The following is a 14562-nucleotide window of genomic DNA, read 5'->3' as shown; positions in this document are numbered from 1 at the left end:
AGTGAGAGTTTTATTCTTCAGTTCGTTGAAATTAAGTGCCTTGGGGCAATGTTTCAGCGTGAAAGATTTTACTCTTCACAGTAACAAATATATTTAGTCATTAGATGCGGTTACTTTATCTTACTTTCTTTATGACCTAATTAAAAAGTAATTGAACTGCTGCATTTAGCAATGTTTGCAGATGGTTTGAACATACATGCACTTAAGTTTATTGAAAGGTTGACCTGAGTTAAGACATTATAAGGACTGTCCAATCATTTTGATTATTTTCTTCCGAATATAGAAAATATGTTTGAAGATAAGCCCTGAAAAGATGGGCACAAGCTGAGGACATTTCTGTGTTATAAAGCCAAGTGTGGCATTATTGGTTGTATTTGGTTAATCAGTGGGTTATTTAGCAAGGACTAATTCCACAATATCTTTAATAAGCACATTTCCTGGATGGCAATGGCAATGACAGGTGGCGAAAGTGATGAAGTTTTCCATTGTGACCAAAAGTCCCGGCAATGAGAATGTAAAAACTAGAATTGGAAACATTGTAAGTGTTGAGTTTTCCTGATCAGATGACTGCTTGTGTTTCATTATTTTGCAAAGTCTTTTTTGTTTGCAACTTGCAATATTTTGATTGATGCCAGAAATGTTGTTTAAATCTTTTCTTTTCACAAATGTGATTCCATAAACAAAATAGCATCCACGCAGTAGTGTGGATAGTTAGATTGAAAGTCAACAATGGAGAACGCCTGAAGTTTGAACACAGTCATGATTACAGTGTCTGAGAACAGCCTTACTTTCTCCCTTTGTAAAGCTTCACTACATATCGTCATTCCTTTTTTTAATTAATTAAAATTTGGCAGGCTTGTTAACATAGTCTATATTATACTATCAAACTGACATGGTGACAAACTAAATTACTCGGTAATTCGCAAATGCAATGTCCAGCAAACCTGATAAGTCGTTAGCAAATATGTGGACTAATTGAGTTATAACTTATTTGGTTCCGAAGTAACTAATTAACTGACTGGGAGGCCTTCTGAATCTGACTGGCTAACAAGTAATTGACAGCTGGCATATAATTTGACCATATGGGTGGCTTACTAAATGACTGACAGAATAAATTAGCTAACTATTTTGCTGACAAACTACTTTAAGATGACTATAAGTAATTGGTTGCTGGATAACTGGCTCACAAATTAAGACACTCAGTGAATAAATAACTTGATAACTCACAAACTAAGAAATCAGGTGACTGTTTATTGAAGGTTGGCCTTTTACAAGAGCTCAGAAGGAAGTGACTTGTGGGTGATTATGGAGAATGAGTTGAAGGTCAAAGGAAAAGAGTTCCACCCACAAGAAGGTGTGTGATAAAGAGAATGCTTTACCTGTGTTCTGGTGTCCATCTTCCATTGCGCCTCCTTCAGGGCAAATGCAGAACAATGAGTCATAGTAAAGGACAGGAATTTCACTGAGCTACATTGCAGCTCACCACTCATTCAAAAATTACCTATTCACACCTTAGACAGTATTTCAAATATGAAAAATACCAATGCACACTCATACCTCTACGTACGAATGCCTTTGGGTACGAAAGTTTCAGGTTACAATTTTTTTATATGCACATGAGTGACTCAAGATACAAAAAAGATCCAAGTTATGAAATCCCCCAATAAGTAAATGCATTTCCTTATCCATTATTTCATTTTAAATTCCCCTTACTAAGCGATTAGTAACTGTAAAAATTGAATGTGGCACACACACACACTCACACACGTAAAAGCCTAAAATGTACTATAAAGTGGACAGCTTTCTGGTGGACAATCGACGGAATTACATCTTTAACGGCCACGGAGGCAATTATTTCAGCGGCACAAAATTGGGACACTTTAACCAATTTGAAAAGGTCTAGTTCAGGGGTTGGGAACCTTTTTGACGAAGAGAGCCATAAACCATTCATATTTTCAAACATTATTCCTTGAGTCATACTAAAAATGTAAAAGTAAAAATACATGAAAATGTGTGCATTTATTAATCATTTCACCACTTTGAAAATAAAAAAAAAAGTGTCTGAATTCTTTTGAGAACATTTTGAGCTGTTGCTAATCAATGAGTACCAATGAGAGTATGCATGCAGAAGAGTCTAATGATGAAAATTTATGATTAAATAGGCGCTAGAGATCATGTCGGCGCCACAGTTCCAATGTGATGCTCCCATTGATGCGTTCAGGACATAGGTCTCTCACCAGCGATACCCATATTTTACCACAGAGGTTAGTGGAGAGGCATAAACACCCATCAAAAGAGCCACATATGGCTCCCAAGCCATAGGTTCCCTACCCCTGGTCTAGTTGGTAGTTGTGTGAGGACCGTGGAACGGTTCAGAAAATATATATATATATAGTACACCTCTACTTATGAAATTTTCAAGTTATGAAAAAAGTCTTGGAACCAATTAATTTCCTAAGTAGAGGTATTACTGTATTAGCAATGATTATGCACATGACTTGCTTGTGGAAAGTTTTCTTTTTGCAGAGAATGGGATAGGAAACACTGTTCAAGTCATGCTGACTGATTCTTAAACAAATAAATACACCAGAGTGAGTGTCTTACCTTTCTTTTCTTTCTTCTCTTCTTCCTCTACTCCAGCTCCGAGCAGGGTGAAAATGATTCCAGTCTGAGAGTTGACGCCCACAGCGGTCACCACCATGCGCCCAGAGCCCTCCATCACATGCGTCCCTGGAGGGAAAATATTGTTTTGTGGGTTGTGTTTGCAAAATGACTCTGGAGTACTTAACTAAACTATAACATTTTTAAAAAATCTGAAAAGTAGGTAAAATGAAGACAAGATGAATGTGACGTGTGTCTTGTTTTATCCACTCTATTTGCAAACTTGATCACATACCAGACAACAACATGGGGTCTTTGTCTGCAGCCTTCTTCACATGATCAGACTCTCCAGTCAGTGACGACTCATCAATCTTTAAGTCGTTGCCTTGGATCAACACTCCGTCAGCAGGAAGCAAATCACCTGGTATCATAAAGACGAGAGTTTGATATAAAATGTCAGTGTCCGGATACGGCAGTTATTGTTTAATTATGGTTGTTAATATCATTGTTGCATACACCATAGATGTATTCATCCACAACATGAAGCATTTATCATTTACATAGATTTGCCATTTAGACTGCTGTTCTCCTTCTGCGACGTCTCATTTGAATAAGGTGGTATAAAGTATATTGTATGTTCTTGAGGCGGCATGATGGGGGAGTGATTAGTTCTGGGGTCGAGAGTTAGATCCCAGGTGGGTCCTTATTGTGTGTTTGCATGTTCTCCTCGGCCTTGCGTGGGTTTTCTCTGGGTAGTCTGGTTTCCTCGCAGGTTGAACACCCTAAATTGGCCCTAGGTATGAGCGCAAATGGTTGTCTGTCTCCTTGTGCTCTGGGATTGGCTGGCAACCAATCCAGGGTGTCCCCACTAGGTGCCCACGTGACCAGAAGTTTGGTCGCCGGTCTTTTGGTCCCTTTTGGTCGCCGATCAAATGTACTTAGATATTAAACAGTACTTAGATATTAAACTCTCTCTCTCTCTCTCTCTCTCTCTCTTAGATATTAAAGTCTCTCTTTTAGATATAAACTTTCTCTCTCTTAGATATTAAACTTTCTCTCTCTCTCTTAGATATTAAACTCTCTCACTTAGATATTAAACTCTCTCTCTTAGATATTAAGCTCTCTCTCTTAGATATTAAACTCTATCTCTTAGATATTAAACTCTCTCTCTCTTAGATATTAAACTCTCTATCATGAATATCATTTTGAGAGCTGGTTTCAACAGCAAACTCTCTGTCACCATTTGACCGGCGACCAAAAGACCGGCGACCAAAAGACCGGCGACCAAAAGACCGGCGACCAAAAGACCGGCGACCAAAAGACCGGCGACCAAAAGACCGACGACCAAATGTCCGAGTACCAGGGGCACCTGGGATAGGCTCCAGCACTCCCCACCCCCAATCATTGTGAGGATAAGCGATTCAGAAAATGAATGGAAGAAATGTGCTCAAGAGCTACTAATATATATTTTTCTGATGTGCAACTAAAAATGCTTTCATTGGAGGACTTCTAAAAGTTCAGTCTATTCTGTTTTATGCTTGTATTTTGGTGGAATGGTGGGTGACTTGTTTGTTCATCACTTAAAGCAGGGGGTACGCAACGCTCGTCCTTGATCCAGTCTGTTATATAGGTCTCCCTACACCAACACACCTGAATCAATCAGGATTGTTATCAAGCTTCTGGACAGATAAGTAAGTAATTTGATTCAGGTGTGGTAGAGGAGAGAGATATGGAGAACAGACTGGATAGGGTCTCTCGACGACTGCAGATTTTTTGCTTCGATTCTCTCGTCCCACAACTTCAAAAAAACTGATTTGTCGCCTTGTGCCATGGGATTTGCTAGTAACATTTTCTGGTAAATTCACTATTTTAACTTCAGATTTGGGTTTTTTAATGAAATGCATGTTTCTACAGTTTCAGATTGTAAGTCAGGTGAGATGAGCCAGTGCTAAGAAATAATGTAATACATTTAATTCGGTGAAAACTAAAGGCAATATCATCCTTGTGAAATCTAGGAAGTAGCTTCATATACAGTGTGGTGCAGGTTAGAAATATGTATAATATAAAATGTTTGTGACTCACTGAAGTGATAGTGCTTCCTTTACTAAAATAAGTAGAAAGAGAAAGGATGAGCAAGAAGGGTTTCATCTGATTCTAATGGAAGAGCAACACGAGGGTGAGTTTAAGCTGTTCCTTTAGATACAGCTCCATTAAGACCACTTTGAAATGTGCTTCATGTTCACCAGGGATCATTATTTTTAACGATGTCCTGACACATCCTTTTATATTGTGTGTAGCATAGACCGGCACATGTAATTTATTGGACGCCTCAATTTTTGCCAATATGCTGTATTCAGTCACACTTAACTATCTTGCTGTTTACTGTGATGTCCTGACCGCATCTCATCTCATCTCATTTTCTGAAATGCTTTATCCTCACTAGGATCATGGGGGGTGCTAGGGCCTATCCCAGCTGACTTCGGGCCAGAGGCGAGGGACACCCTTAATCAGTGGCCAGCCGATCGCAGGGCACAAGGAGACGGACAACCATGCACACTCATACCCATATCTAGGGGCAATTTAGAGTGTCCAATCAGCCTACCATGCATGTCTTTGGAAGGTGGGAAGAAACAGAGTACCCAGAAAAAACCCTCGCAGGTGGTTCAACCTGGATTTGAACCCTGGCCCCCCACTGTGAGACCGATGCGATAACCAATCACCCGCTGGGCTGCCCCCTGACCACATAATGCAACAAAATTTAACAGAACATGGCAGTTTGTCCACAATGAATATAGTTCAGTTGACAATAGTGTGTTATAAAAGGCACCGAGTGACATAGTGTCACCTAACTGAAATAAAAAAAAATACTGTAAAATACAATCGTAAAATACCCACCATATTTAATTTGTGCAATGTCGCCCACAAGTATATCTGATACTGGCAGTTGGATGACTTGGCTACCACGGACCACCTGAAACTTCTGTTCTTGCTCGATGCGGCTCTGTAGCCCGCGGAACTGCTTCTCCTTAGACCAGTCGTTGAAGGCAGTCACCAGAACCACGCACACCACCGACAGGAGGATGGCAGCTCCTTCAATCCAGCCCGCCTCTGCCTCTCCCTCGTCCTCTGCACCACCTGTCACTGTGCCACAAGCTGTGCAAGGGAACATTTAGAGAAATTTAAAGGGAATGCTGAGAACTTTTCTTTAGCAGAGAATGAAATACAAGCAATCAGTTAAAATCTCCATCTTTCAAATGCACCTGTGAATATGTGTCTACCAAATTTTGAAAACACAAAATCTGACATCTTGGTTTATATTTTAGACACATTATAATAGATCAGACATGGGGAAACTATGGCCCGCGGACCACATCCAGCCCGCTAGGCTTTTTAATCCGGCCCGCCGACATTGTCTGAATGTTTTGGGTTTTTTGCTCCAAGGTTTAGAGTGTCCAATCAGACTATCATGCATGTTTTTGGAATGTGGAAGGAAGCCGGAGTAAACGGAGTAAATCCACGCGGGGAGAACATGCAAACTCCACACAGGTGGACCAACCTAGACTTGATCCCAGGACTCCAGAGCTCTGAGAATGACGCGCTAACTACTCATTTCACCGGGCCTCTGGCAACACTAATATAACAATAAAATCTGATGCTGCAATGCAATCAATTGCTTTATGCACTGAAAGACAGTAAATCATCATCCTGCATTGTATCCATTTTCCTGCTCATATTCAGTCACTAGGACATTAAATGCATGGACAAGTTAATTGGTAGACTTTTTTATCAACTGAAGCATAATGACTCATTCAGCAGAAACTAGCATCTTTTGGAAAGTGTACGCAATCATGGTCCTGCCTAAAATACCAATAGATGAAATAGGAAAGTATGGACATAAGTATGAGTGCATGATTGCAACTTTGTCACTTTAAAGTTAGACATAACTGTCCAAATAATATAAATCACATAATCATTAAGAATCCTATCAAAACAACTAAAATAAATTTTATTAAAAAAGGAAAGAAAAAAAACGCAGGCACAATTTAACTTCCTTCTGTGCATCCTATAAAGTTTTTACAGTCCTCAAAATGATGAGTGGTCCCTTTTAGAAAGGGGGGTTGAGTGCCATTACTCTCCTCACACTGCAGGCGGTAGTGACTGATGGCGCTGACTCAGGCCATTGTTATGGGTCTTCATTTCCTGTTTCACGGCTCGCGGGGCAAATGTATGGACACTAGGTTCTCAAGGTTATTTCTCGACTCAACACTTCATTAACCTCTGGCTAACTTCTCCGTGCACATGTAAGAATAGAAGGTGAGTCATGTGACATGGTCAGCTTCTACATGACCATGCAAGTAAGGGCCAAACAAGAACTGTGTAGTGAAACCTAGTTTTTGGAAGTGGAGTTTTAACAAGCTGACTGATAGAATCTAGCATGTTTGGTTTTGGCCCAGTGTCTCACAAATCATAGCGAGCAACAGTGCACCGCGATGGAAACAGTGGTACCTTGGTGTTCATCTGATTCCTGGACTGGTCTGTACAGGCTTTTCCGCTTAGTGGTTCGGTGCAGTCCGGGTAGCATAACGTTTCCATGCTATTCATTTAAAATTTAAACCGCTAAAGGTTTATCCCTTGTTACAAAAAATGACATGCTGGGTATCTGAGGAGCCCAACACAACCAGCACAGTGAGATTGGAACAATGATGGTGACAACAACGACCCCCACTTGTTGGGATTGTAAGAATTGCATGCTGCAATAAGCTAAACGTCCAAAGTCCCTTTGATGTCAACGTAAAAGTAACTCTTTATTCTGTTATTGACACATTTTTTGAATTTGCTCCCTGTAATTTATGAAATGATCTCAGAATTGCAACAGTGTTTTGTAGTATAGATGTTGCCTGTTTCTTGTAGATTTACCAACGGTTTGGCCTTGGACTGAGCTAAAGAATGATGCGATGAATAAATACGAAGGTTATACTATCCTACCCGACCTGCACCAGACTGCTCAATGAAAACCTGGCTTAAGAGGAAGAACACCAGAGTTTAAATGAGCCGTGTCCAAAGTAAAGTCAATGCTCATTGTCTATGTTATACAGGTTTGTAACAGTTCTTCTAGCATCAAATGTCTGAAAAGTGACTCAATGACTAAGGCTCTCCTGGTCTACTTGTGAAGACCTTACACTAATCAAACATAAACAAAAGAAGAGTCAGTTTGAACTTTTGTGCTTGACATTGAAAAATAAGTGGACTCACATTCTCCGGTGTCTTCTCCAGGCGGGTGGTAAAAGGAGAGCCCAAGCGAGATGAGTGCGGCAACCTCCAAGATAATGAGAGTGACATCCTGCAAGGCCTCCCATACCAATTGCAGGAATGTTTTTGGCTTTTTTGGAGGGATCAGGTTCTGCCCAAATTCTTCTTTCCTCTTGTCCAAATCACCTTGTGCACCTGTAAGTCCTGAGACAGAGTAAAAAGGACAAATGAATGGTCGGAGAGAGGATAGAATGTGAGGGCAACAATGCCAATATATTCATTTTATTACCCTTGAAAGAAAAAAAACACTAGTAATAGGGAGCTATTACAAAGGTTTACGAAGTTGGGTGTGAATTTTTCACACTTATGTATTTAAAATAATGGCTGAACATCCAAATTATACTACATATGATATATTTGTAGAAAGGTGGCAATAAGGATCCATGGTTACATAATTATCTATTGATTTGATAAAAGGAACAACCAGTGGTCCAAGTCATACCCCATTATACACAATATATATATATATATATATATATATATATATATATATATATATATATATATATATATATATATATATATATATATATATATATATATATATATATATATATATATATATATATATATATATATATATATATATATATATATATATATATATATATATATATATATATATATATATATATATATATATATATATATATATATATATATATATATATATATATATATATATATATATATAAATCAAAATAAGGGGGTGTTCCCATGAGAAAAAAATGATAAAATGATAAAAGTATTTCACATTCTTTTGACTGATAAGCAAACTATGGAATCTTAGGAGAATTAAAAATTGCACATTGCGTTATAAGTACAGGAAAAGAAAATCATATGTGGTTTTGAAACTAACCATTCGAAACCTTACCACATTGGTTATTTGATCCTTTATCTATGGATGGAATCTCATTGTAGCTCCATGTTGGATCCATTGCAATCGATCGATTGATTGATTGATTTGATAAGGGACCGCACATATTAATGAGCATATTCATATTCATGATAATGAACATATGTAAATATGTAAGATTGCAGCCGCCGGCTAATTTCCATCTTTAGTCTCTTGTGTTTCCACACAGCATTGAACATCCTAATACAAGAATGGGCGCCTTATGTCACACAGTTGTGCGTCATCAGGATCTCCCGGGAGTGCCCCTGGAAGGTACCTGATAACGTTTCAGGTGCACCATATCTGCACAAAATAGCCACTGAATGCCAAAAGGGCATGAACTGTTAAATGAATATAGAGGATCATGGGAGGAAGAAGGGAGAGAGCAAGGGATGATGCAAGGAGAGAGAAGCATTCCTGTCTCCTACGTAGGAGAATGCCCTTGTTACAAATAGATCAGTCTATAAATAGCCTCATTATCCATTCCCTTTTAATTGTCTCTCAGAGAGGGCCTAGCATGTACTCTCATTGATCTCACCCAGCAGCAGCCGGTCTCGTATCACGCGTGTATGCACGTGAATATTTGTATGCATTGTGCTCTGCATGCGTGTGACAATTAATGTCTTTTTGATGTCCCTTCAGCTGTGTCGTCAATAAACACATTCCCCCGCCACATCAAAGAGTATATTCTTCCATGACGGAAAGACGTGATATCCATAAGTATGCAAATCTCCATGTGGCCCACATTTCCATGCGGGTGAGGGAGTTACAGTTGTGGTCAAAAGTTTACATACACTTGTGAAGAACATAATGTCATGGCTCTCTTGAGTTTCCAGTTATTTCTACAACTCTGATTTTACTCTCATAGAGTGATTGGAACAGATAATTCTTTGTCACAAAAACATTCATTAAGTTTGGTTCTTTGATGACTTTATTATGAGTTAACTGAGAAAGTGATCAAATCTGCTGGGTCAAAAATATACATACAGCAACATGACTTAGCAATTTTGGTGACTTAGAAAGTGGTGTCAGCGAAATGAGATTAATAGCATGGCGTCTTATCTTCTTGTGAGTGGTTATGAGTGACTACAGCTGGTGACTTCTTTGAGGCCATTTAAATAGGGCTCATTGAATGCAAACGTCCACAAATGCTACAATGGGAAAGTCAAAGGACCTAAGAATTGATCTGAAAAAGCAAATCCTTGACTTGAACAAGTCAGGAAAGTAACTGGAGCCATTTGAAAGCAGCTGCAGGTCCCAAGAGCAACAGTGCAAACAATTGTTTGTAAGTATAAAGTGCATGGCACTGTTTTGTCAATGCCACGATCAGGAAGAAAGTGCAAGCTATCACCTGCTGCTGAGACAAAATTGGTCAGGAGGGTGAAGATTCCACCAAGAATCACCAAAAAGCAGATCTGCCAAGAATTAGATGCTGCTAGAACACAGGTGTCAGTGTCCACAATCACGCTTGTTTTGCATCTCCATGGACTGACAGGCTGCCGTGCAAGACAATACTCCAAAAGCGGCACCTTAAGGCTCGACGGAAGTTTGCTGCTGATCACATGGACAAAGATAATACCTTCTAGAGGAAAGTTCTGTGGTCAGACGGAACAACAATCAATCTGTTTGGCCACAATGCCGAGAAATATGTTTGGAGGAGAAAAGGAGAGACATTTAACCCCAAGTACACCATGCCTACCGTCAAGCACGGTGGTGGTATTTTTATACTGTAGGGCTGTTTCACTCCCAATGGAACTGGTGCTTTACAGAGAGTAAATGGGATAATGAAGAAGGAGGATTACCTTCAAACTCTTCAAGATAACCTAAAGTCATCAGCCCGAAGATTGGGTCTTGGGCTGTGTAGAGGCTAGACAAGGGGTAGGCAAACCGGTCCTCTAGGGCCGCTGTGGGTGCAGGTTTTTGTTCCAACTGATCCAACAAAAACAGGTGAAGATTCAACCGAGAATCACCAAAAATAGGATCTGCCAAGAAATAGAAGCTGCTGGAACACAGGTGTCAGTGTCCACAATCAAGCGTGTTTTGCATCTCCATGGACTGAGAGGTTGGTATTATTATCCTGTGGGGCTGTTTTGCTGCCAATGGAACTTGTGCTTTACAGAGAGTAAATGGGATAATGAAGAAGGAGGATTACCTTCAAATTCTTCAAGATAACCTAAAGCAGTGGTCTCTAACCGGTCCTCAAAGGGCCGCAGTGGGTGCAGGTTTTCATTCCAACTCAACAAGGATACCTTTGCAAGTGTACTCAGTTAATTAGAGTCAGGTGCTACTTAGAAGACACCTGATTGGTTAAAATGCCGGCACTGGACCGGTTGGAACAAAGACAGGGACCCACTGCGGCCCTATGTGGAATCGGTTTGAGACCACTGACCTAAAGTCATCAGCCCGAAGATTGGATCTTGGGGGCAGCTGGGTTTTACAACAGGAAAATGACCCCAAACACACAAAGTGGGAATGGAATGGCTAAATCAGGCTAGAATGAATGTTTAAAATGGCCATCCCAATGTCCTGACTTAAACCGCATTGAGAAATTGTGGACAATGCTGAAGAAACAAGTCCATGTCAGAAAGCCATCAAATTACCTGAACTGTGTCAAATAATCTTAAGTAAACAATGAATGTTTCAATATGTGTCATAGGTTTCATCCGTGTCACAGCCTTCATCGGTGTCACAGCCTTGCTGCATCTTTGTCATTGCGATTTTGTATGTATTTTGTCATAGAGAACTTGTATGTCACGCAATCTTGCCCTAATTAAACAGTTGATGCAGCAGGTGAGTCGTCAGAGATTGGAGAACGGAGACAGTCGAAGTTAGACCAGAGTCTTACGCAGCAACTGTCTGTTCTCCCTCCATGCTCTCCTGCAGAAAAGTCAAAATCTCACTCCTCTGTCTTGGCGCGCTTATTTGTGGTCGACCTTTTGAATATTCATCGTAGACCGGACAAACTGCACCAATTCTGTCAAGACGACTGGTCAAAAATTCAACCAGAAGCTTGTGGATGGCTACCAAAAGCGCCTAATTGAAGTGAAAATGGCCAAAGGACATGTTACCAAATATTAGCACTGATGTATGTATATTTTGACCCAGCAGATTTGATCACTTTTTTCTGTTCATCCATCTGTTACATTCACTCTATCAGAGAAAAGTCTGAGTTGTAGAAATAACTGGAATCTCAAGAGAGCCATGACATTATGATCTTCACAAGTGTATGGAAACTTTTGACCACAACTGTAGTTTAACACATTTAAACTGCACCGATTGCTGGCAGCCATCATTAGCATGGTTAGCAGTGTTGTGGCATCAAAAAAGTACTATATGGTAAGGCAGTGGAATGGAACCATAATAGCTCAGTGCAATTATGGTGACATGATTTTTTTCTGATATTTTCGACTTGAAAGAAATGGGAACTTTTCAGTGTTGATTTTTTTGTTGTGAAACACTGTAGACTTGGCTTGGATATGAAAGGACAAATGGCAGAAATTAGACCATCATTTAACAACAACGGTTAAATAGATGCATGTGCGTGGGTGGTTGTGTTCAGTCCTATCCAAATGCAAGCTAAATCCTTTGTTAAAATGTGACCAGAAATCAGCAACAAAGTGCAGCCCATCTGCTTGTAATTGGTCATGATATGTTGCCACTTTTCTGACTTTTTTGTGGCTGTTTTATAATAAAAACTAACAACAACTATAGTGGCCTTATTGTTGCTATCAAATGAAATAAAAAGCATGAGGGTGATGGGCCACAACCTGTTTATTCCTGTGGACTTCTAAATGCAAATTAATTTTATGAGCATGTATTATGTCTCAAATGTTGTTATAATGTGTTATGCTTCACTGACATTGTGGAGTTAGAATGCTGTGTGCTACATTATAACACATTGCCTTTATTTATGTATCAACGTGTTTGTTGGCCAACATTGTTATGTTGTGATACCATCATTATGTTTTTTTTTGTCTTAAGTGATCACAAAGATATTTTAATTTGCATTATTACACTTAACTTGACATAATTACTTCCGCAGTATTTTTGTGCTTTTCAGTCAAACAAGATTTCAGCACAGGTTTAGTAATTATTGTTTTTTTTTTGTCTACAGCAATGGGAGAATGATAAAATATTTTAAACATGTAACATTTTACAGCAGGTTCTGTTGGGTTGGATAATTGTCAACCTAATCTTAAGCCCCTTAGACATTGTAGATTGGACAGAAATGGTGGGCCGAGGCAACGGTGACTAACAACCACCTGCGATATTATATAAGGGTGAGTTTGTTGTCATTTTTGTGTAGGTTGGAAACCCAAACACATACACACACACATATATACATAGTATATTCAGGGAAAATATAATTTACATATGTACGTGAAAAACAATGAAAATTTGAAAATAGCCAATGAAGCCATAAACTGTGTTTCAAGGTCTCCAGTATTTTTTCATATTTCCTTTCTTACTCAACAAATAACGGACATTCTTAACTTCAATGCATTTGAAGATAAATAATGTGAACCACAATATATATTTTTTTGTTTAACAATGAAAACAGGTGTGAAAATTGATTGTTAATGCTGCCAAATCCCTTCTGTGGCCGTCAAAGTAAATACTGGTTTAGTTAATTTATTCATTTTCTCATCCGCTTCATACTCATCATCACTTGAGGAGGGGACACCCTGAATCGGTAGCCAACCAATTGCAGGGGACAAGGAGACAGACAACCATGCAGACTCCAACCCATAGAATTTAGAGTGTCCAATCATGCATGTTTTTGGAATATGGGAGGAAACCGGAGTACCTGTAGAAATCAAACGTCGGCCCGGCTAAAACATGCAAACTATACAGAAGTGGGTTGAACTGAATGTCTTTATTGTCATTATATAAGTATAATGTGATTTAAACTTCCCCTTGAAGTGCACACATAAATAATCAATATATAAGTCATAAATAAGTAGTCAGCATTAAAAGCAGTCAACATGAGTGAGTGGTTACAAAATGAATGTTGCCTATTGAAACAAGGTCAAATCTCTTGTTAAATGTATCTCACAATGTCACAAAGTTTGCAACACTTAGTTTCCTTCACAAATCCAAAGCTTTAATCGGGTCATCATGGCAATAAAAGGCATTATAGTATGATATTTAACAACACCCCAAAAACGGATTGATCTTATTTTTCATGCAGCTTTGAGTGAGCAAAGAATGGGTCATTATTTAATGTATAGTAAATTGTTATTAGAGTTATGGTAGAGATATTACAGTTGCTACTTGCTCTTCATTCATGGCCGCTAATTCGCTGATCTGTCAAATGTTGCTGGCTCTGCTTCAAATCTGCTGTGACACACGATGCCTACCTAACATCCCTTTGTCTAAATACACGAGGCAGAGACATACAAAACAGTGGGGGGGGGGGGGGGGGGGAAACTAACTTCATGCCTATTTTTCTTCTTTGCATTTGCTCTTCTTCCAGTCAGTAGGAAAAGGATGGCATATTTTAACAAGGCTATGAATAGATCTCCATGGAAACACTATGTGTTCCACTCGTGTGAAAATACTTGCAACTCTGAACCTTGAAGAAACAAGCAAATTTGTGGCCCATATTTATCAGCTTGTCCAGAAGCAATCATGCAGAAAACCAGGAGATGATTTAGGAATGAAAATATGCAATGACCTTTAAATGTCCTTGAATAGCAGCAAGGGGGTAGTATATATAGAAGTCTTGTGATATTCTCATAACATAAATCTTCAGT

General features: G+C 39.2%; 1 protein-coding gene across 8 annotated transcripts in view; it reads right to left on the bottom strand.

Annotated features, from left to right (window-relative positions):
- Positions 1-14562, bottom strand: part of atp2b2 (ATPase plasma membrane Ca2+ transporting 2) — a 102375-nt gene that overhangs the window by 41170 nt on the left and 46643 nt on the right. For 6 of the 8 annotated variants that reach the window (XM_077727043.1, XM_077727041.1, XM_077727042.1 and 3 more), the window contains 5 exons: positions 7855-8055; positions 5497-5754; positions 2897-3022; positions 2605-2730; positions 1380-1412 (listed from right to left, as the gene is read on the bottom strand). In XM_077727043.1, coding sequence (XP_077583169.1) covers positions 1380-1412; positions 2605-2730; positions 2897-3022; positions 5497-5754; positions 7855-8055 — 744 coding nt within the window. The remainder of the gene's footprint in view (positions 1-1379; positions 1413-2604; positions 2731-2896; positions 3023-5496; positions 5755-7854; positions 8056-14562) is intronic. The other 2 variants (XM_077727047.1, XM_077727046.1) reach the window with 1 other exon arrangement.

The sequence above is a fragment of the Stigmatopora nigra genome, chromosome 10 (genome assembly GCF_051989575.1).
Source record: "Stigmatopora nigra isolate UIUO_SnigA chromosome 10, RoL_Snig_1.1, whole genome shotgun sequence".
In the NCBI taxonomy this organism is placed as follows: Eukaryota; Metazoa; Chordata; class Actinopteri; order Syngnathiformes; family Syngnathidae; genus Stigmatopora; species Stigmatopora nigra.
Note: the sequence above shows the minus strand (reverse complement) of the source record. Positions and strands in the feature narration are given on the sequence as shown.